A 24,280-nucleotide genomic window follows, 5' to 3' on the forward strand; every position below is an offset into this window, starting at 1 on the left:
TGGAAACCCTATGGGGCAGTTCTACTCTGTCCTAGAGGGTCGCTATGAGTCAGAATCAACTCAATGGCAACAGGTTCATTGTCTAGGAGGAAACTGAGATACCAGGAAGTTAGGCAACTAATTCACTGAAGAGTCATATAGTAGTAGAGCTGGAATTTAAAACAAAGCAATCTAGCTTTGTAGGCCTGCCTCTTCACACTACTGGCTTAGTCCCCTCCCAGATAATCTATAAAGACCAAATTTATTATTAAAGAAGCCAAGAACAAGGGGTAAATGTACTATTACAGAGATTAAGCATTTCTGGAATACTGACAAACTCTTTAGCAATTATAGGTAGGCCAGCGGTGATAGAACTACTCAAAGGGCTGCCCTTGCTTAATTTAAGGAAACTGTAAGTATCACCTTTTATCTGACACAGAAAAGTATCTTCTGTTCAAATTCCGCATAATAGTTTTAAATGATCTACTCAATATAGAAAATAAGTAAACAAATCAGGACAAAGGAAAGAATTTAGGTTAACATAATACATAACATCAGTTCAGCAAACTCTATACAAATATCCCAGACAAAATAAGGAGTTTCTTGAGACAATATGCTCTTTAAAAGTGTATCCTCTAAAATATTTGCACATCTTTGTTAAAGTAAATAATCAACTAACAAGAAGTTAGCACTTCAGTTCATCTGGTTTCTTAGGTTTATCAGGATTCTCTAATCTAGAGTTCATTTCCAAGTTTTGTGAAATCAATGGAACCAAAAAGTCCCCAAAATGTCAAAGAATTATGTCTTCTTAGAATTTTCTAGACTAAACCAACTAAAAAGAAAAAAAGTATGTATGTATGTTCATATAAATTCCTTTAATACATTTTCATGCAAACCAGAAAACATTATCAAATCATACCAAGGTGCCTGGACACAATCTTAGCAGAACAGAAAGAACACTTGGATTTAGTTCCAGTTCTGGCACTACCTAAGCCATATGACCTCAGGCAAGCCAATTACTGATTGTTTCTGGGCCCAAATTTTCTCCCCTGTTAAATAAGAATCTGTCTATATATTCACAAAGGTTCCTTCAAATAGTATAATATTGTTTTCAATAGGATTTGGTGAAATGATGAGGTTTCTTACCTACTCTTAGTAAGTAGGGAGCCCTGGTGGTGCAGTGGTAAAGAGCTTGGCTGCTAACCGAAAGGTAAGCAGTTTGAATTCACCAACCGTTCCTTGGAAACCCTATGGGGCAGTTCTACTCTGTCCTATAGGGTTGCTATGAGTTGGAGTGAGTAGGAGACCCTTGCTGGTGCAAATGGTTAACTTACTCAGCTGTTAACCAAAAGGCTGGCAGCTCAAGCCCACCTAGAGGTACCTTAGAAGAAAGTCCTGCTGATCTACTTCTGAAAAATCAGCCATTGCAAAACCTACAGTGCACAATTCTACTCTGATACACATGGGGTTCCCATGAGTCAAAACTGACCCAATGGCAACTGGTTGTAAGCACTAAAAACTTCAGGTTGAGGTACACTTGGAAATTCTCAACTGGCAATACATGATGACCAAGAAAGATAAGATTTACACTCCCAAATGCAAGACTATACTCACTTTCTATTCACCTACTTATTAACCAGGGTGACTAATTCAATGGATCACCATGTAATACTATTCTTGGCTAGCTTTTGCTGTGTTGTAAAGTAGGACAAAGATCATCTCAGAAAAGTACGTACTGATATTTGCAAATAAATAAAAGAATACACTTTATATAAAACATACATTTTTAGAGTGATATAAAGTAACAGTACCCTCCACTGATATACTAGCTCTGAATAAAATGACAATATTTCCATATTTTCATTTACATAGAGATTTCACATTTATTATCTCACTTAACTTAATCCTTGTGATAATCCTATGATGAAAATTGAACAGGTACTTTTATCAACAGAACCCAGACCACCTGCCAACCATCACTCAATAAGTGTTGGAGTCTAAACTTGAATTCAAATCTTCTGATATAAAGTTTAATAACCTTTGCTATCCTAAAAACCAGTAATTCAAGCAAAGGGCATACAGAAATCGGAAAAGTGAGAGATATTTGATAATTAGTCCTTGAACAACTGAGTTGAACAAAAAGAATATAAAATCAGGTTTGGCAGTGGGGTACAGTATATTACTTAATATGGTCCTCCTAGCCATAATTTTTGTAACTCCCACCAAATGACAGAGTGAGACTAGGCAAATGAGGTGCTTGTGGTCCACCAAAGGGATTGGATACCTTGTTAATAATGTAAATAAGGTGCATGGCACCCTTGTGGGGATGGGACCATGCAAATAAGGTGTATGGAACCCTAACAAGGGGATTGGTCAGTTTTGCCATCCTACTAGGCTTAAAATGAGCCATCCCAGAGGTGGGAAGGGAGGATCTCACCACCACCACAAAAGAAAAGCCAGGAGTGAAGCAAGTCCATTGGACCTGGGATCCCTGCGCTGAGAAGACCCTGGAACCAGAAGACTGAGAAAGAGAGCTTTAACACCGAAGATGGTGGCAGACCAGCAGGTGGGCTTCCCAGAGAGAAAGCTGAGCACCTTCAGGCAGGAGTAGGGTGCCTCTGGGCACTCAGTATAGCTAGGTTTGCTGACCCACAGAGCTAGGGCTGTACATCTTTGGCCTGAGGCTGACTGGAGGAGTGGAGTGCCTCTGGACACTTATCAGCAGAACTAAAAGAGCTTTCAAACACTTGCCTAATCAGGGCAGAGGCTGAGGGCCAGAGAGAGGCTGAGAAGAGGCTGTCCTGATTTAAGAACTTTATCCTGAGTATTCCTGAACCTGAACTGTAACCTTTTACTTCCCTAACAAACCCCATAACCATGAGTATGGTCTGTGAGTTCTCTGTGGCCACTGCAATGAATTACCGAACTTAGCAGAGAAGCAGAGTGCTGTGGGAGGGACGGTTGATGTTAGAAGTGGTAAAGATGGTGGAGTGAGGAGGCATGTCTGACGTCCACCCCATAGGAATCAGCGTTGGGCTGTTGATCTTGATTCTCCTTCCCCCTTGTGAAGTTGGAGAAGGTTAGATGCCACCACACCATTGTTACAGGCAGTTGTAAAATCAATAAGCAAATCTACTAGATGATGACATCTAACTTTCATAATTACACATCTCAAATATCTTGTCAAAGAGAGGTGTAAAAAAATTTCTAACTCAGAAATAAGAACAACATGCAAATTAAACAACGAATTGATTAAACTAGCTATAGGCAAACTGCTAAAAGGCATTAAACCACTTATTGAAGCATTTCAGAAACCTGGTTATATGTGTATTTTCTTCCGGAATGTGAGTCACAGGAATTAAGCTATATTAATCAACTGTATTCAAGTAGAATATATCCCTTAGAAGAAAAAAAAAAGCCTCAGTGCATAATGTAAACAAAGAATATGAAAGATATCTAGAGTCATTCCATATATATTTCACATTTGTCTGTGTACCACCATCCCTCTTCCAAGGGTCAATGAAAACAATCTAAAAAACCAAAAACCAAACCCACTCCCATCGAGTTGATTCCGACTCATAGCAACCATATACGACAGAGTAGAACTGCCCCATAGGGTTTCCAAGGAGGGCCTGGTGGATTCGAACTCCCCACCTTTTGGTTAGCAGCCAAACTCTTAACCACTATGCTACCAGGGTTTCCAAAAACAATACTGAAAGCATAAAATACTGCCTAGTAAATAACAGTTTCTCCCTATCATCTTCTATGCTAAGAACTAAAATCAAGTGCTAATGACTAAACAAGTAACAGATACTAGCAGCTGGAATATTCAATTCTCTATCATTAAAAACTAGAAATACGTGTACAAGTTTCTCCAAATGACCAGTGCAATCTGTTTACAAAATATCTGACAAGCCTCAAAGAACTTAAAGACAATAATGCTATAATATGGAGCCAAGATAGGTAAACAGTGCCAGAGGCTATATATTAGGAGATTTTTGCATGAAGTTGCAGGAAATCAAAAGATAATTGTGTAAAATCTACTGGAGGTCATAAGTAATTGTAGCCGTGTGACACAGGACCACATATGGCTTCTAGGAAATTTAGAAATAAAGTCAACCTTCACGTTTTACTGCAAATACCTCCACTGTAATGAAATACAGGGGTCAGGGATTAGAAAAAGGTAGAGAACTATTCTTCCTGAAAGTAGTGGGAGATCAGATCCGAGAAGGTCCTCTGCAAAGGCTCTACAGAGCAAAGGCCCCATTCCCTTGGCCACTTAGGATGGTACTTGCACGCCTGAGTTTTGTTTAGGAGCGGATACATTTAGCATCACGCGCTAATGGCTGGGGAGGGCAAGAACCCAAACTGCCAGATCCTCAGAAAAAGCTCGATCATCAACAGGGAAGACCATCTCCGTTTACTCCTAGGTCTTGCATACTTCGAGAAGGACGGAGGTCGGTTCTCTACAGAAGCCTAAAACGGTTTCCCAGCCCAAGGAGAGGAGAACGAACGGTCAGGGGTCAAGTGTCTGGGTTCAATGTCTCGGTGGCCAACAATGGGGAGATGTCCCAGATAACCTGGCTACCGCCAGGCTGAGACATACAAAGTCAGCAGCTCCCGAAAATACCGCTGGAAGTAGAAATCACGGATGCCTCAGATTTGCACCGTTTAAGTTTGAGAGCTTCAGAAGAAGTCAGACTCTGAGGACAGTCTCAGGCTTCACTCCCTAATTCCCCGCGCTCATTTACCTACCCGCTCAGACCCTGCTTTCTCCGGATCTCAGGATCCTGGAAGCGGCTCCTGACCGATTCTCACACCCGCCGCTAGGCTCCGACCAACCGGAACTCATTCGCGTCACTTCCGGTCCGGTTTCCCCCGGGAGACACCCTCTGTAGGAGAAACTTTCCTCCTTCTTTTCGGTACCCTCGGCCGATCCTCGCGGGATTTCAGTTCGGCTCTCAGTTCGAGCCCTGTGGGCGGGGCGAGAAGGAAAAATGATTGTTCCCTTCGCGTTTCCTGCTCCGGAAGTGATTGTCACGAAACTCCGGAAGAGGTAACTTGCGCGAGGGAAACATGTTCGCGCCCCAGAAGTAAAAACAGGGAAGGTGCGAGTGATAAACTGGAGCAATAATCTAGGTAAATCGGCTTATCAGAGGGCGAAAGGGGGGGATATCGTTCTCCATTCTGTCTCTAGTTGGAACGTTTCTTCTCGCCTCATTCCATAGTGACCCTCTTCTGTCTCCCGCCCAGTGGCCGCTGAAGCCCTCTCATTCTGTCTTGTCGGCCTTTTTTTGGAAAAGAGGACCAAACTGCTGGTGGAGGGGAGGCCCAGAATTTCTAGTTCCCTCGCAAAGCTTCCATTTAGGCAGCATCTTTGCCCTCCTCCGAATGTGGGAAAATATCGGACAGGTCTCACTCTGCTGAATATTTATTGATTAACCACAGCGTTTCAACCTGTAAAACCTTGAGGAGAATGAAAAGATTTTTAAGAACATAATTTTAAATTTTAATTTCACGTATCACACCGATAATTGTCTAGAGAGAGATTTAACCCATTTAACACTGTATGCCCTAGTCACTGTACTAGACACTGGGAATAAACTACAATGGTTATGAATAAGTGTTACAACAGCTCTGAAGAGGAGATAATTAAGTCTGACGGAGGGATGGCAAAGACTTCAAAGACAGGTTTCATTTGAACTCGGCCTTTACGGGTGAATAGGATTTGTTTAAGTGGAGAAAAACAAAATTTCTGGGAGCAATTGCTGCTTGAAAGGACGTAAGTCTAGTAATTTGGTGTGGCTGAACAATACGGCATGTAGCCGGAGAGGAGGTTAGAAGGATGAAGTCGGTTGTAACCAAATTGTGCGGCACTTTGAATTCGTGCTAAGGATTTATATTTTATTCTTTAGGTGTTTAGCCAGTGATTTTTGAGCAGGGAAAGTACATGATCAGATTTGTGTTTTAGAAATATAATTGTAATGGCAGGATGAACTAGGGCAAGAATGATGCAAATGTGGAAAGAATAGAGTTAAAGAAGTTAATTGTGGAGGCTTTTGGCAAGAGATAATTAGGGCGCTAGTAGACACAGGAAACCCTGGTGGCTAATGGTTAAGAGCTACGGCTGCTAATCAAAAGGTCGGCAGTTCGAATCCACTGGGCACTCCTTGGAAACCCTGTGGAGCAGTTCTCTGTCCTATAGGGTCGCTAAGTGTTGGAATAGATTCGACGGCAACAGGTTTGGTTTTTGGTTTGGTTAGTAGACATAGGGAGCCCTGGTGGTGCAGTGGTTAAGAGCTTGGCGGCTAACCAAATAGTAGGCAGTTCAAATCCACCAGCCGCTCCTTTGAAACCCTATGGGGCAGTTCTGTGTCCTATAGGGTCGCTATGAAGCGGCACCCACTTGATGGGTTAGGTTTTTTGGTTTGGTAGACATACGGTATAGGTTTAAAGACAGAGATAGATTCCACAGGATTTGGTGACTGGATGTGGTAGGACAGAGAAAGAAGAGTCTAGGATTACTCAAATTAGGAATGCAGAAAAAGGAAGTTTGAGACAAAAGGGAAGATAATAAGTCTAGGTTAGAGTTCAGTTTAGAGTACTTCATAGGCCTTTAACTGGTGAAATCTAGCCGATGGAAGTTCAAGTTCCGAGCCCAGAAGAGGTTTTGGGAGTCATTGGCACAGAATGATTTGGGAATAAATAAGATTGTTTGTCTGACAAACTTTATTGTCTGTCTTTGTTTCCTGTAGTACTCTCCAGAGTCCAGGACATTGCCTCAATATGTATATATTGAGTGATTGAATGAAAAGAGCATATAGACCAGTGCTGTCCAATAGAACTTTTTGTGATGATGAAATGTCCTGTATCTTGCTGTCCAATATGGTCGCCACTAGCCACTTCTGGCTATTGAGTACTTAAAGTGTGACTAGTTTGACTGAAGATCTGAATTTTTTAAATTTTATTTAGTTTCAGTTAATTTAAGTTTAAACAGCCACGTGTGGCTAGTGGCTACTGTATTTAACAGTGCAGATATAGAGACTGAAAAGAAGGCCAAACGTGTAAGCTGAGATAACATATATGGAGGACCAAACAGAGGTCTTAGAGCCGGAGAAGAAGACTGAAAAGCTTTCAGAGAGGTAGGATGAGAATCTGTTCAGAGCTGAGTTAAAGAAACCAAGTGAAGGAAGTTTAAAGGAGTGATTAGTGAGTGATGCAGAGAACTCAAAATGAGAGCTAAAAAGAAGCAACTACATTTGGCAACTAGGAAGTGTCTAGTTCCTTAGAGAGCAGTTTCAATAGAGTGTAGGAAAGGGAAACATCTTGGCAAAGTGATGAGGAGATGAAAAATCAGACATGGGTAATTGAACAAGTTAGGAGGTAAAGGGAAGAGGAAAAGTGAGGCAGTGGATTAGTGGGCAAAGCTGATTTGGGAAAGGTTTTTTAGGTTGGAAAAGACCATGGGGCAGTAGTCATTGGAGTAGGATTAATAAGTGAAGGAACATGGTTCAGGAGGTAATGGGATCAAGAGCACTGGTGAAAGGAGTTTAATCAGGCAGGGAAATTAGAAAGTAACAAGAAGTGGCTTTTATAGGTGTCTTTGTTTGTTGTGCTATGCTATCATTGCCCTGGATTATCTATGAGACAAAGAATGGTTATTTTACTTTTACCTTAGTCTCAAACACTAGGCTTATTGATATGTTTGTACTAGTTATGCAGGGGGAAAAAAAAACGTAAAGGACCTTTTAGAGGAGTTAGGTGACAGTCTGATCAGTTTGATGTAAAATTAGAAAATCCTAAAGAATAAAGACATAAATGTTAATTTTAACATTTTAAAATTGGAGACCTCACTGAGGTATGGGACATTAAGTGATAACCAAACTCAGTCATCTCTACTTTCTGTTTTAGCTAACTCTTACTGGTGTATCTGTTTTTAAAGTCAGGAAGATAAGTTTTCTGTCATGACCTTTAGATGAGTAACTTTTATAGTTCTACTATTTATTACTTATTGTGGAGAAGTAACTCCTATTTGATGTGCATTTTTCTCATATTTAAAATGAGTCAAATAATATATTCGTCTTATGTTCCTAGCAACAATAAATGAGGTAATGGATGTAAAGGGTTAGTATGTTATTCAACACATACAAAAAAAAAAAAATCCCCGTAACTGTTGAGTGGTTTCCAATTCATAGCGACCCTATAGGATAGGGTAGAACTGCCCCATAGGGTTTCCAAGGAGAGGCTGGTGGATTTGAACTGCTGACCTTTTGGTTAGCAGCCGAATGCTTAACCACTGAGCCACCAGTTTTCGGTGACTGATTTTTTGGAGATAGATCATCAGGCCCTTCTTCTAAGGCACCTCTGGGTAGACTCGAATCTCCAGCCTTTCAGTTAGCGGCCAAGCGAGTTAACCAATTGCACCAGCCATATAGATCCTCTATATGCAGTTCCCTTCTTTAGATAATAATTGAATATACTGCATGGGATATTTGGTTACTGTGCAACCCAATAATTAGTGCAGTGAATCTTTCCAGTTGTTGACATAGAGGTTAGTATATGTTTTAGAAATAAAAATATATGTTCAATTTGGAATCTTGTTACTAGATTATCAGGGTGAAGTCTTGCTAATGCGTAAGCATAGTATAGTAACTAAATCATAGCTGTATTGAGATAATGTGGTTTTTTAAAACTTCTAATTAAGAATTTAATTTTTTTTTTTTTTTTTGCTGCAGAGGCATCTAGAGCCATAAAGTAATATCTCAGTAGAGCCCTGTCACTTTATTCTTTAGGCATGGCATAGTGAAAGAGGACTGAAACTAGATGCTATACAGTTTTCCATATATGACCCTCTGACCTCTCTGTGACTCTCTGTCACTCTCCTTTGATGCTTAAATGTTGATTTAAGCAGGATTCTGTTTTAGCCCTTTTTCACTGTACATTCTTACTTTTCCCAGTGGCTCCTTTCACTTCCATGGCTTTGGTTACCTCAAATCTGTACTTCCAGCCCAGGCCTTTCTTCTGAGGTCTAAACTGATGTAGATAGTCGACTAAAGACTCATGGTGACCCTGTGTACAGCAGAACTAAATGTTGCCAGGTCCTGCGTCATCCTTATGATCATGAGCACATTCAAATCCTTGCTGGCCCTCTCCTTTACTAAACATGATGTCTTCCTCCAGCGATTGATCTCTCCTGACGAGCTGTCCAAAGCAAGCGAGTTGGACAGTGTTCTGTTGTGATCCATAAGGTTTTCGTTGTCTAATTTTTGGAAGTAGATTGTCAGATATTTCTTCCTAGTCTTAGTCTGGAACTCCATTGAAACCTGTCCACCATGGGTTATGCTGATGGTATTTGAAATACCACTGGCGTAGTTTCCAGCATCACAGCAACACAAGCCACCACAGTATGACAAACTGACAGATGAGTGGTGGCTAAACTGATATAGCCTGTTTACATTTATTTATTGCTGGACATCTCTACCAGGATGCCTTTTAGTTAATACCAGACGTAATATATCTAAAACTGAACTCAATATCTTTGTTTCCAGACTTATTCCCTATATCTGTAAATGGTACCTCCATCCTCCAGTTGTTCAAACCTAGGTATTGTTCTAAACTCCCTTTCTCTTACAGCCGGTCTTCCAGTCAGTCACTCAGTCAGATAGTTGTGCCTCTGCCACGTATTCCCTTTCCTGTTGCCACTACTCTTGTCTAAGTGACTGTCATCTCATCTGGGAGTGGCAAAATAGTGTTAAGAATGTGGGCTCTGGAGGCAGACTACTAGTTACTACCTGTGTGAACTTGAGCAAGTTACTTATATTCTCTGTACCTCGATTTCCACATCTGTAAAATGAGGATAATAATTGTTTATTTCCCTTAAAGAGCTGTTGAGAGCATTAAAGGAGACCCTTGATACAGAGTGCTTAGCCAGTGCCTAATATTTTGTATAGCACTTAACAAATGTAAATGTTTATAATTTCATTATAGCAACCTCCTAATTGATCTTCCTCTACCTATTCATGCCATTCTGTAATTCAGTCTTTATATTGAAGCCCAGGAGATCTTTTAGAAATCAAAAATCTGATTATTTCACTCCCCTTCACTGGCTTGTCCTTAGGATAAGTTCCATACTGTTTAAAGTGGCTTACAACTTTCCCTTTATCCCTTGCTACTCTTCCCCTTCATCGTTTAGCCATCTATAGTTCTTTCAGGTCATCTAACATACCATTATTTCTCCTCTGTCTTTCTCACTTGTTTCTGCCTGATCTTTCTTCCTTCTATCTTCTTATTCAGTCTTTATTGCAGTTTAAATGTCATTTTCTCAAGGAGGCCGTGGGACAAAGAACTTGGTTTGGCCCTTTGATTCTGGTTTCTGAAAATAACCCAAGCAATCAAAATGCCTTTGTTTTCCAAAATAGCTAGGCAGGTAGGGGCTCCAGAGGCTCCACACCTGGCAACTAACTTGGCGGGGGGGGGGGGGTGCTGTTGAATTCATACATATTCATTGATTGGATTAATCATAACTGTGCATTAAAGCCAAAGTCATGCGTATTCGTTTTGGTCCCAATGACTAGGGGACCCGGGACTTTGAAGCACTCTTTTGATGCCTCATAGATTGGTGAGAACATCTGTGCATGTGTAAAAATGGCATGGGGGTGGTGTCTGAGCTCCTTTAACTTCTTGAGGGGGAGAGAGAATCACCATCAGCATCAACCCAAGGCAGATTCCTATGAGGCAAAGTTCAGACATGTCTCCTCTCTCCGCCATCTTTACCAACTTTGACACCAACTGTCCCTCGACAGCACTCTCTACTCTGCTGGGTTCGATAATTCATTGTAATGGCCACAGAGAACTTACAGATAGTACTCACAATTATGGGATTTATTAGGGAAGTAACAGGTTACAATTCAGGTTCAGGAACACTCAGGATACAGTTCTTCCATCAGGACAGCCTCTTCTCAGCTGTGCTCGCAAGGCACACCTCTCTCTGGCCCTCTGCCTCTGCCCTGCTCAGGCAAGTGTTAAAAGCTCTTTTAGGTCTGCCAGTAAGTGCCCAGAGGCACCCCACTTCACCAGTAAGCCTCAGCCGAAAGGCACTGAGCTTTCTCCATGGGCTGGGAAGTCTAATGTGCTATCTCCTGCCCGTCTCTCCTGCCGCCGTTTCTCTGCCACTACTTCTCACCGTCTTCAGTGTTACACTGTCTCCTGGTTCCAGGAGCTTCTCAGCACAGGGATCCCAGTTCCAAAGGACATGCTCTGCTTTTGGCCTCTCCTACCTTGGTGGTGGTGGGATCCTTTCTTTGCTCTGGAATTGGCTCTCTTTGAAGCCCAGTGGGATGGCAAAACTGACCAGTCCCCTTGGTGGGCCACAATTACCTTATTTGCACTGTCCCACTCGCCTTGTAACTTGTGGGAGTTACAAGACCGTGGTGAGAAAGGCCACACAAAAGCTATCCATCACACCGCAGCATGGGAGAGGGTGCAGCAAGTCCCTGGGGACAATGGAAGCCTCGTGGTGCTGGGACCTGTCCCAGACCTTGCCTGATGGTCTCTACCTTGTATCCTTCCTGGTTATAATACATGACCAATTGTAAGTAGAGGTAGTCTCCGTGAGTTCTATGAGTCATTCTGGTGAATTATCGAACCCACTGGGGGCAGTGAGAGCTAGCAGAGAGGCTGGTGTTTGCCTGTTTGTCGGGCTGGAAGGACAGAAAGGAGCCCTGGTGGCACAGTGGTTAAAGCACTCAGCTGCTAACTGAAAAGTTGGCAGTTCGAACCCACCAGCCACTCCGTGGGAGAAAGATATGGCAGCCTTGAAAACCATATGGGGCAGTTTACTCTGTTCTGTCAGGTTGCTCTGAGTTGGAACTGACTCAGCAACTATGGGCTTGGGTTTTTTTTTTTTGGCGGGGGGAGGGGTTAGGGAGGAGAGTGTTAACTTGTGGAGACCCAACTCTGGGTGGTTAGGGACAGAGAAAATGCCACATGGGTGGCTGGTGCCTGAATGATGAAGTGGGAAAGTGGGGATATGAATTATCTTGACATTTTTGAAATTAGCCTTATGTCAGCTATTAAGCATACAGAGGCCTTCCTTGACCTACTAAACGGGGTTAAAGCCCTTTCTTATAGCATCTCTTTATAACATTCACCAATCTTGTAATCATTTGTCTGTCTGCTCCACCCACGTGTGAACACCAGACAATGGCCTGTCTTGTTTACCACTATATTCCCAGCCTAGCAAGGTGCGTGGCACATAAATAGGTAGCCAGCAAACATTTGTTTTTTTGATCTTAACTTCTCTTGGCCTCAACTTTTTCACTTTTGATATGGAAATAACCCTAGCTTCTCAGTGTTACTAGATCAAATGACAGTTCATGTGGAAGTACAAGTTGAAGCCTTAAACTGTGAACACATAGTTTTATTATAATAAAATGAAGAAAGGAAATTCTAAATAAGATTGAGCTACTTCCAAACCATTACTAGAATGTAAGCTCCATGAGAGAAGGGGCTGTCTGCTTTGTTCACTATTTTATCATCTAGAGCCTAACAGAGGGCCTGGCTCAGAGTAGATATTCGTCAATATTTGTGGAAGGAAGGAGGCAATGTATCATAAAAATGAAGAATTAATAAAGTAGATGAGCTTAGTGACACACTTCTAAATACTTCAGATACCCATTCCTTAGCTACACCCTGGGCTTTTTTCACATTATAATGCTCCATCTCCAAAATCAAAACCTCATGCATCTCTAACCACAGCCATCTGCCTTTCCAGCTTACTGTTCTTCAATAGCATGTGGATTTCCTTCTCTATTACCTTCCTGCCCTTAAATCACTCTCTAAGAATACAGACCTCATGGTCTGTCACTTCAGACATTGTTACCTCATCCTAAAGTATTTGTACCATGTGCCTTGGTTGCTTACTCCTGGTGAAACGCCAGCCTGGATGAATCCAGCTACTATCCATTGTAATAGGTGGAAAGGATGGAGAATGAAGGATGAATTTCGATGCAGGTCAGTTTATGTTTGGAGGTGGAAATTAGGTAGTTTCAATCTTTTGGCTTCTGTTTTCTCTGTGAAGTATGAAGCCATCTGTCTTAGTTTCCTAGTGCTGCTGGAACTCAAATATCACGAGTGAGTGGCTTTAAAGAACAGCAATTTATTTTCTCACAGATCTGGAGACTACAAGTCCAAATCAGGGTCATGGCCATGTTGATTCCTTCTCAGGTGTTCCTTGGTGACCCTCACATGGCAACTCTCTTCCCCAGAATGTGTTTGCTTCAGTGTCTAATCTGTTTTTTTAATAACTCAGAAGCGATTAGGTTTAGGACACACCTTACACTGATAAGGCCTCACTAATGTAACCAAGAAAACCCTCTTCCAAAACAGTTACATCCACAGATATTAAAAAAAAAAGAAAAAAAACCAGTGCCTTCGAGTCAATTCCAACTCATAGTGACCCCTATAGGACAGAATAGACCTGTCCTATAGGGTTTCCAAGGAGCAGCTGGTGGATTTGAACTGCCAGCCTTTTTGGTTAGCGCCGAGCTGTGAACCACTGCACTGCCAGGACTCCTCCACAGGTATAGGGGTTAGGATTCCAGCTTATATTTTTGGGAGAAGGGGGGACACAATTCAATCCATAATACCATCTCCTTTCTTTGTGCCTGTACTCAGGCTGCTAAGTACTGCTGGAGAAATTGACAACTTCTCAGTATAGTACCACTCTAAAAATCATCATTGTTAATCTTAAACATGTCTTCAGCATTCCCCTGCAATCCTGCTGTATTTTGCCACAACTTTTCAGTCTTCCTCTTCTCTCTTCCAACTTAACTTTTTAATTTCTGCACAACCTCTCTCTGAGGAATAACTTCTTGCCTCCAAATCCACAGACCTACCTATATGTAAAACTCCTGTCACATTGAGAAAGGTGCCCTTTCTCCTTTCTAAGACCAAATTCCCTCATAAGGGCTTTAGATCCCCTCCCTCTTACTACTTTGCATTGTTAATTATCCTTTCTCTATCGTGAGCATCTACCTACCTTTCCTCTGGCACCATTCCATGGACGTTTAATTATACTCAGCATTTAAATATACTTACCTTTGCATCTTAAAGAGAGGAACAAAAAAAAAAAAAAACTTATCTCCATGCCCCCTTAAAATCTATTGTTTTTTTTTTTCCCCTGCTCTCTTGAATTATCTATTTCTTGACCCTGCCTCAAACTGGCTTCTGTCCCACCAAAGACAATAACCCCTTTTTGCTAAAACTAGTGGACAAATTGTGTTGGACAAATTGCTATTGACCATATCCTTCTGGAAACACGTTCCTCACCATATTCTCCGCATCTTCTTCCTTTTTTGCCTGTAGAAGTTGGGCATGTACGAAGTAGCAGTGATAGCACCTCTAGTTCCAGAAAGGATTGGAACTTGAGAAGGGGAAGTGTGAAATACTATAAAATGCAGAGGGTTTTTAGTAGGTGTCTCAGGAAATGTCTGAAAGGTAAAGGATTCTACTGGATTCCAGGGAAATGAAAAAATGGTAGGCTTTAGAACATTAAGTAGCAGTTTCAGAGAAATTACTTTTGTTCTGGCCATCACAGGTTTGAGTTTGAGATTGCAAGTGTGTGGAATAATCAGGTGGTTTTACTTTCTGATTAACTGCACCTTTGCCTTATATCCAACCTCAAAGCAAGATATAAGTATAGCACTATAATGCCTTAAGTTTATAATTTGGAGACATTATAAATATTGTATTTATAGACATTGTTTTATTTTGTTTTTCATCAGAGATTAAGTGTAATCTATTGTTCTCTGCCAGTTAACCAGTTGCTATGGTGTTGACTCATGGCATTCCGACTTATGGCGACCCCATGTATGTCAGAGTCCGTAGGGTTTCAGTGGCTGATTTTTCAGAAGTAGATCTCCAGGTGTTTCTCCCAAGGCCTCTCTGGGTGGACTCAAACTTGCAACCTTTATGCTGGGTTAGTGGCAGCGTCTAACCTACCCAGGGAATCCTCTCTAACAGTTACAGAAGGCCTATTGGCTAGGCTTATCTCATTTAATGTCCTTTCTTTTCCAACCCTGCTTTGAGATCTGGAGACAACCATGATTTATTTGCATATCTATTTGCAAAGCCATTGTTTTTTCTGCTGTATTAGAGACCAAGTCATAATACACTAGAGCAGTGGTTCTCAACCCTGTTAGACCCAACACATACTTTTTGTGACAGATCATTTGTAATGCATGTAAAATATTGCACCTGCTTTAGAAATCAGTCTGGCAGTTCCTCAAACAGTTTGAACTAGAGTTACTGTATGATCCAGCAAATCCACTCCTAGGTCTATACACAAGAGAAGTGAAAACATGTCCACACAAAATGTTGTACACAAATGTTCATAGCAGCATTATTCATAATAGCCAAAATAGTAGAAACAACCCAAATGCCCATTAGCTAATGAATGGGTAAACAAAATGTGGATATCCATACAATGGAATGTTATTTGGCCATAAAATGAAATACTGATACATGCTATAACATGGATGAATCTTAAGAACATGCTGAGTGAAAAGAAGCCAGACACAAACATTGTATGATTCTGTTCTAGAATTACATAGTGGTAATGGTTATAAATATACTAAAAACCATTGACTTGTACAGCTTAAAAGGATGGTATATGGATTAGATCTGAATTAAAAGTTTGTAACATCCCTTATATTATCCTGAAATGAAAATATTTGCTAATACTGGGTAATTTACCTACTGTATAATTTCAATGTAATGTCCTAAGTTTGATGTAAAGGAGAATAAAATGAAAATAATTTATGCTAAAATATATATTTCCAGGGATGACATGTAATGGCTATGCAGATTATGCACTTCAGCATTCCACAGGTGCGCCAGTTACACAGACTATAATGTGGTGGCCCTGAATGTCTCAATACGTAAGTGCTTGGGCACTATTCCACTGAAAGACTTGGTGAAACTGTCAATTGCTTATACCTGTGTATAGAACACTATGAATCGAACGGTCTCAAATGTAGACTGATAGAGGTATTTTATTCGTGACTCATACAGCTTTGCTGGGGTAATAGGATTTTCTAAAATACAGGTATTTTTACCCCAGTTTATGACAGGGTTCCATTCCAGTGACTCTGTTGTCAGTTTTGATGTAAGTTGAATATCTTTTTTTTTTTTTTTTTTAAACAAAGAGAAATTTATTCCCTCACAGTCAAAGTAGGCTAAAAGTCCAAATTCAGGGCGTCAGCTCCAGGGGAAGGCTTTTTCTCTCTGTCAGCCTTCTTCTCTTCGGTGTGCCCCTGGACTAGGAGCTTCTCTGCACAGGGACCCCAGTCCAAAGGACGTGCTCTGCTCCCAGCACTGCTTTCTTGATGGTATGAGGTCCCCTCATTGTTCCCTTTTATTATCAGCATCTTTATAAATCTGATCTTTGTCTTTAGGGTTGGCGTGAGAATGATACATCAGCAAATTACGCATTGTAACGTATATAGTACATATTACTAACTATAAGATGTGCACACACAAAAAAAGGACGGTTGTAAATGTGGTTCATCGTTACTTGAATACTTCCTAAGTCGGGGATTACCTGTAATGAAGGATACAGCATGATCTTCCCTTGTTTTATATGGTAGTTACATTTCTGGAAAATTCAGTGTATATTAAAACCATGCAAAAAATAATTTGTATTCATATGTAAAGTAGAGTTGGGGGTCTAGTCTCGAGTATTAACAGTTTTTCACCGACAGTACTGCCTAATGGAACAACTCTTCATTGTGCAAGACTTTTAGCATCCCTTGCCCAGTAAATGCTGGTAGCAAACCTCACCCTAGTCCCATTATTGTGACAACTGGAAACTTCTGTGAGGGGTTAGTACAATCCCCTTTGAGAACCACTGCATTATGAGGACACAATTACATAAGCACTGTGTTGTAGACAAGGGGTGAGTTACTCTTCATTCCTTTAGATCCTTCAAGTGTTTTGGTAAAATGGAACATTTCCTTTCTCTGCAAAGACTTAGGGAAGACTGAGGAAACCAAGAACTGTAGAATTTGCATTAATTTTAATTTGCATTAAAATGCAAAATGACCTAGAGTGTTTCACCTGTATGCTTGAATCTTTTATAGTACCCAAGGGGGAAAAGCAGCATAGGTACATCCAAGAAACAAGATCCATTTTGCTTATGTTTTGGGTGACCTCATATAGTTAAAGTGTTGCTTGCTGGTTACATACTATCATAGTTTATCTGACGAGCCTATAATTTTTCACTGCTAGTTATAACTTTTTTTTTTCCTTCAAGACGCTCTCCAAATCCTTGGTTATGGATTACTTGGCTCATCCCGGCGTATGCTTGGCTGTCGGAGTTGCTTGTGGAATGTGCCTGGGCTGGGGCCTCCGAGTACGCTTTGGAATGACCCCCAAAAGCTCAATGAACGAGACAGACAGAGAAACGGGGACTGAAGCCAGCATCTTAGGAGAGAGTGGGGAATACAAAATGATTCTTGTGGTTCGAAATGACTTAAAGATGGGAAAAGGGAAAGTGGCTGCGCAGTGCTCTCATGCTGCTGTTTCTGCCTACAAGCAAATTCAAAGAAGAAACCCTGAATTGCTCAAAGAATGGGAATACTGTGGCCAGCCCAAAGTGGTGGTCAAAGCCCCTGATGAAGAAACCCTGGCTGAATTATTGACCCATGCCAAAATGCTGGGATTGACTGTAAGTTTAATCCAAGATGCTGGACGTACTCAGATTGCACCAGGCTCTCGGACTGTCCTAGGAATTGGGCCGGGACCAGCAGACCTAATCGACAAAGTCACTGGTCACCTTAAACTTTACTAAGTGGAATTTTGTATGATGTTGATCCCTCCACCACAAGTCATTCTAACAACTTATGCTGACTTTCTTCCCCCAAATTCAATATTCTTGAGATGCAAATAAAATCTGTTCCCATGTTCTTCTGTCATGTACTTGCAGAATTATCATCTTGGGCTAAAAAAAATATTGTTGGTTAAATGGTCCTGATCTAGTGATAGGTACTGAAGCCAAAAATATTTGAGAAACAGGTCATGATAAATCTAGGTTACGAGTGGGAAAACATTTTCCTATGCCATGATCAGATATCTTTATGCTGATAGCTCTTCTTCCCCAAAACTGGTGCTGTCCCCCTTGGAGGATCTGGAGTGCAGAGGTATTCCCACTGGATTCAAACTGCAAAGTTTGTTTTCCTCCTGCCACTTTGGATGACTGATAGCCTCCTTTATTAATAGATCATGGTATAGCCATCCACAATGGAGTGTTGAGGATTGAAAATGAGGTTTTATATTCATGGTATAATGCACCTATGCAGTGCTTCATGTTCATTTCCTCTGATCCACACTGCCCAAAGGTTCTAAGCATAATCTATAAAATTCCTTTACTTCTCTTTTTTCTCCTAACATTGAAGGCATTTAGACTTGTGAAATGACCTGTAAGCACCTTGAAGGTGTTAATGGCCCCATGTAGAAATTTATGGTAAAGTGAATGCAGTTTGTCATCCCAACACTCCAATGTTTCTTTACCCCGGAGCTTAAGGAACTAGGTAATTCAGTTATTTAAGGGTACCTTTTTTTCCGTTTTGATCTTTATAACTTAACATGTAATTCCAGCTACCTAGAATATGAAGCAAAAGGTCCAAGCTCCCAAAAACTGCATAACCTCATGATTTTTTCTTGGTAGAGGCCATTTTCCCTGAAGGCCTCTGAGGCAATCCTGACAGTTTCCAAATTCAGTATATCCCTAAGAACTATACTGGTGCCAGGGAGAATTTTGGCAACAGGCCAATATTAGCTGGCTTTAACTTTCAATGGCTTAATATTAGCCAGAAGTTAATATAAGCAGTAAGACAGCACAACTTCAAGGTCTAAGGTCAACAATGGAGTCTGTGGGGAGACTTTTTTGTAGTAGTTTATTTTTTGTTTTTGAGAATATACAGCAGAACATACACCAACAATTTCTACATGTATAGTTGACATTGATTATATTCAAGTAAAGCAACCGTTCTCACCCTCCTTTTCTAAATTGTTCCTCTCCCATTAACATAAACTCGCTGCCCCCTAAGTTTCCTATCTCATCTTTGATGTTGCTGTTGTCAGTTTGATCCCATATAGATAGATCTTAAAAGAGCACAGTGCTCCAGGCAGACATTCTTCACTAGTGCAAGGAAAACTATTGTTCGGTTTTAAGACTTCAGGGGTTATTGTTGGTTTAAGGTTTAAAGATTATCTCAGGGCAATAGTTTCAGGGGTTCATCAGTTTCCGTGGCTCCAGAAAAATCTGGATTCCATGAGAGTTTGAAATTCTTTATTTTCCCCCACTTGATAAGGATTCTTCTATAGAATCTTTGATCAAAATGTTCAGTAATGATAGCTGGGTACCATCCAGTTCTTCTGGTCTCATGGGAAAGGAGGCAGTTATTCATGGAGACAGTTAGCCACACATTCCATTTCTTCTATTCCTGACATTCTTTACTTTGTTGATCCACGTGAATGGTACCTTGGATGCCACTCGCAAGCTTCTCAGACCCCAAGCACTACGGAACAAACTAGGAGACAGAACAGAAGCACTAAACACAATATTAGGCCCATTAGTTGGGATGTCGCATTACCCTAAACTTCCAAACCAAGAAACCAAATCTCATGAGGTGTTTGGTTGTACATCAACAGCCTCAGCAACTGCTCTTTGTTGTTGTAAATATATCACTCCATTTTTGCCAATTTTTACAGGTACAATTCTGTGACAGGTAACAATTTTTACAGGTGTACAACTTATTGACAGCAATTACATTAATCGGCTGTGCAACCCTTACCCTTAATGTAAATTTACCATCACTGTAAACTGAAGTCAGTGCTCCATAAACAATAACCCTCTGTGCCCTCTCCCTCCCACCCCTGGTAACCACTAATAAACTTTGGTCTCTATATGTTTGCCTATTCTTGTCTTTATATAACTAAGGCGATGCAGTATTTCTTTCTGTGACTGACTTATTTCACTCAGCATAATGTCTTTAAGCTCCATCCATGTTGTAACAGGTATCAAGACTTCATTGCTCTACTGGCTGAGTAGTACTCCATTGTATGTGTGTACCACATTTTGTTTATCCATTCATCCGTTCACGGGCATTTAGGTTGTGTCCACTGTTTGGCTATTGTGAATACAGCTGCAGTGAATACTGGTGTACAAAGTCTGTTTGCATTGCTGTTTTCAAGTCTTGGGCATATTCCTAGCAGTGGAATTGCTGGGTCATATGGTAGTTCTATTTTTAGTGTTTTTTTTTTTTTAAATTTTAATTTTGTTGTTGAGAACATACACAAAACATACCCCAGTTCAACAATTTCTACATGTACCATTTAGTGACATTGATTACATTCTTCGAGTTGTATAACCATTCTCACCCACCTTTTCTGAGTTGTTCTTGCTTCATTAACGTAAACTAACTGCCCCCTAAGGTTCCTATCTAATCTTTTAAGTTGCTGTTGTCAGTTTGATCCCATTAGATAGATCTTAAGAGAGCATAAGGATTAAGGCAGACAATTTTTACTAGTTAAGCTAAACTATTGTTTGGTTTTAAAGACTTCAGGAGTATTTTTGTTTTAAGGTTTAGAGATTATCATAAGGCAGTAGTTCCAGCGGTTCATCCAACCTTCATGGCTCCAGAAAGTCTGGATTCCACAAGAATCTGAAATTCTTTTCTGCATTTCCCCCCTTTTGATCAGGATTCTATACAATCTTTAATCAAAATGTTCAGTAATGGTAGCCAGGTACCATTTAGTTCTTCTGGTCTCATGGGAAAGGAGGCAGTTAGTTGTTCATGGAGGCCAATAACCACACATTCCATATCCTCTTATTCCTGACTTTCCTTCTTTCTGTTGTTTTAGGGGAATAGGGACCAATTGTTTGGCCTTGGATGGTGCTTGGAAGCTTTTAAGACCCCAGGCACTATGCATTGAACTAGGAGGTAGAATAGTAGCACTGAACATGTTACTAGGCCAATTAACTGGGATGTCCCATGAAACCATGACCTTAAACTTCCAAACCAAGAAACCAAATCCCATGAAGTGTTTGCTTATACATAATCAGCTTCAGCAGCTACTCTTTGTCATTGTTGTAAATACATCTATGACAAAACTTCTGCCAATTCAACTTTTTACAGGTGTAGAACTTACTGAAAGCAATTACACTAATCAGCCGTGCAACCCTACCCTTATTTCCATCACCATTAAACATCCCCACCCCATCCCCCCTTGCCAACCACTAATAAACTTTGTTCTCTAAATATCTCTGTCTTTTTATGTGAGGTCATACAGTATTTGTCGTTTTGTGATTGACTTATATCACTCAGCATGTCTTCCAGCTCCATCCATACTGTAGCATGTATGAAGACTTCATTTCTCATACTGGCTGAGTAGTATTGTATGCATGTTATCATTTTGTTTATCCATTCATCTGTTAATGGGCATTTAGACTCTTTCCACCTTTTAGCTATTGTGAACAGTGCTGCAATAAACATTGGTGTACAAGTCTCTTTTTGAGCCTCTGCTTTCAAGTCTTTTGGGTATATACTTACGAGTGGAATTGCCAGGTCATATAGTAGTTCTATTTTTAGTTTTTTGAGGAACCACTGTGCTGTTTTCCACAATGGCTGTACCATTTTGTATTCCCAACAGCAATGGGGTAAGGGCTTCAGGTCTCCACATCCTCGCCGACTTTTTTTTTTTTTTTTAATCTTAGCCATCCTAGTGGGAGTGAAATGGTATCTCATTGTAGTTTTGATTTGCGTCTCTCTGATTGCTAATGATGTTGAGCATCTGTTCATGTGTTTGGTGGCCACTGGAATGTCCTCTGGTGAAATGTCTAAGTTCTCTCCCCATTTTATGATCAGGTTGTCTTTTTGTTAAGTTTTGTATATATTTTGGTTATTAGGTTCTTGTTGGACATATGGTTTCGGAAGATACTCTCCCAGTCAGTAGCTTTTCTTTTTTTTGTGAAGTCTTTTAATGAACAAAAGTTTTTAATTTTTTTGAGGTCCTATTTATCTTTAGCTGTTTGTGCCTTTGTTATTATATTTGATAATCCATTGTTAAAAGCTAGGCTTGACAGCGTTGCCCTGCTTTTTAAGAATTTTATGGTTTTAGTCTGCACATTTAGGTCCTTAATCCATTTTGAATTTTTGTCTGTGATGTGAGGCATAGATTGTTTCATTTTTCTGCATGTGGAAATCCAACTTCCCCAGCACCATTTATTGAAGACTCTTTCTTCCCCATCGAATGGACTTAGCATCCTTGTTGAAAATCAGGTGACCACAGATGTGTGGGTTTATTTCTGGACTCTCAATTCTATTCCATTGGTCTATATGTCTGTTGTTACACCAGTACCAGGCTTATTGTAGCAAGTTTAAATTGATTACTATAGCTTTATAGTATATTTTAAAATCAGTTACCTGTGAGTTCTCCTATTCTTCTGTTTCAACATTGCTTTAGCTATTTGGGGCCTCTTGCCATTCTATATAAAGTTGAGGATTGGTTTTTCTATTTCTGTAACGAAGGCTGTTGGAATTTTGATCGGGATTGTATTGAATCTACAGATTGCTTTGGATAGTACTGACATCTTAATAATATTAAGTCTTCCAACCCTTGAACATGGAAAATCTTTCCATTTAAGTTTTCTTTAATTTCTTTCAGCAGTGTTTTATAGTTTTCATTCTATGAGTCCTTCATGTCCCTGGTTAGATTTATTCCAAGGTATTTTATTCTCTTAGATGCTATTGTAAATGGAATTGTTTCCCTAATTTCCCTCTTAGATTTCTCATTGCTGGTGTATAGAAACTCACCTGATTTTTGTTTGTTGATCTTGTACCCTGCAAATTTGCTAAATTCCTCTTTTAGCTATAGAAGGTTTTTGGGGACTCTTTGGGATTTTCTGTATATATAGGATCATATCCACGATGTGGGCAGACTTTTAAAAGGTTCTTATTTTTGTTCTGCATATGACAGCATGCGGGACACGGCAACTGTGAATGATGCCACAATAGCAACTGTTTCTAAACAGAATGTTTATACTGCATTCCAAAGTGATGCAACAGCATGTAATTGAGTTGAAGAAACTCAATTTTAAATGTGAATTTCTGGCTCAGGTAAATTTCTGAGGCTTGCCTCAGAGACTGATTGCTACAAATTCAAAGCAGTTCATTACCAGCAGGATGGCCTGGGGTGGCTGATTCAAGTGACTGTAATAAAATTACCTGTTCAGCAAATCAGCATGGCAATCTACTTGGATGTATAGTATAAAATTCACCTGTACTTAATATTTATTTTATAGGATTTGTAATCTTACACAGTAGTTCTCAGAGTATAGGCTGCAGACCCAAGGGATTCTCCCAAGACACTTCTTGGGGTCCATGAGGTCTAAACTAAGACGTGATCTTTTTCATTGTACTGATATTTGCAGTGATACATAAACAATGGTAGGTGAGTCCTGGCACCTCTCACAGATGAAGGCAGTGAAGAATGGTCACTGTATTCTTCACTGCCATGCACTCAGTTTAACCCCGCCCCCCGCCAATGTCCTTGATGACGCAGTAAAAAATTAAATTTTGACCCTTGAATGTAAGTCTCAATATTCTAACAATAAGCACTTCTGCATACTGAAGTATAATTGTCTTGACGAAAAAGACTTGTGTGTTTTAGCTGTGAGCTAAACTAGCTGTTTTGTTGTGAAATGGTACTTTTATTTGCGAGAACAACTGAGAACAAACTGGTTATTCAGAAATGGCAGGCATTTCCTCAAAAATAAACTAAGTGAGCAACTCACTTCAAGGAAAACAATCAACAATATTTTGGAAAATTTATATCTGCCTCTCCTGCCAGCTTCCCAAAACTTAAGACTTTCCTGATGAGATCAGTGGTCCTCACAAATATGATTTTTTGATATATAATGTGTCAACATATGGAAGAAGTACCTAACTCAGTGAAATCAGTATTTTCCAGATGACCAATGTAAACCCCAAACAAAACCCATGCCATCAAGTCAATTCCAACTCATAGCATGAGGGTACAAATCATGCATGGGTAAAGATCTATCTATTCAAAGTAAGGATAGATCAATGGATTTCAACATGTTGTGTGCCAAGTCGATTCTGACTCATAGCAACTCTATAGGACAGAGTAGAACTGCCCCAAAGGGTTTCCAAGTCTGTGATCTTTCCGGGAACAGAACGCCTGGTCTTTTCTCCTGTGGAGCTGCTGGTGGGTTCGACTG

The 24,280-nt window shown here is 40.3% G+C and overlaps 2 protein-coding genes across 2 annotated transcripts in view; one reads left to right on the forward strand and one right to left on the reverse strand.

Annotated features, from left to right (window-relative positions):
- VMP1 (vacuole membrane protein 1) overlaps positions 1-4,867 on the reverse strand; it is a 119,978-nt gene extending 115,111 nt beyond the window's left edge. Inside the window, exon 1 of the mRNA XM_004377856.3 lies at positions 4,735-4,867. The gene's annotated coding sequence lies outside the window, so the exon portion shown is untranslated. The remainder of the gene's footprint in view (positions 1-4,734) is intronic.
- Positions 4,322-19,032, forward strand: PTRH2 (peptidyl-tRNA hydrolase 2). Its single transcript, XM_023732837.1, has 3 exons — positions 4,322-4,436; positions 4,785-5,035; positions 17,291-19,032. The coding sequence occupies exons 1-3, from the start codon at positions 4,322-4,324 to the stop codon at positions 17,825-17,827; spliced, it is 903 nt and encodes a 300-aa protein (XP_023588605.1). The 3' UTR covers positions 17,828-19,032.
- Positions 19,033-24,280: the final 5,248 nt, after the last annotated feature.

Source organism: Trichechus manatus, unplaced genomic scaffold, assembly GCF_000243295.1.
Source record: "Trichechus manatus latirostris isolate Lorelei unplaced genomic scaffold, TriManLat1.0 scaffold00054, whole genome shotgun sequence".
Classification (NCBI taxonomy): Eukaryota; Metazoa; Chordata; class Mammalia; order Sirenia; family Trichechidae; genus Trichechus; species Trichechus manatus.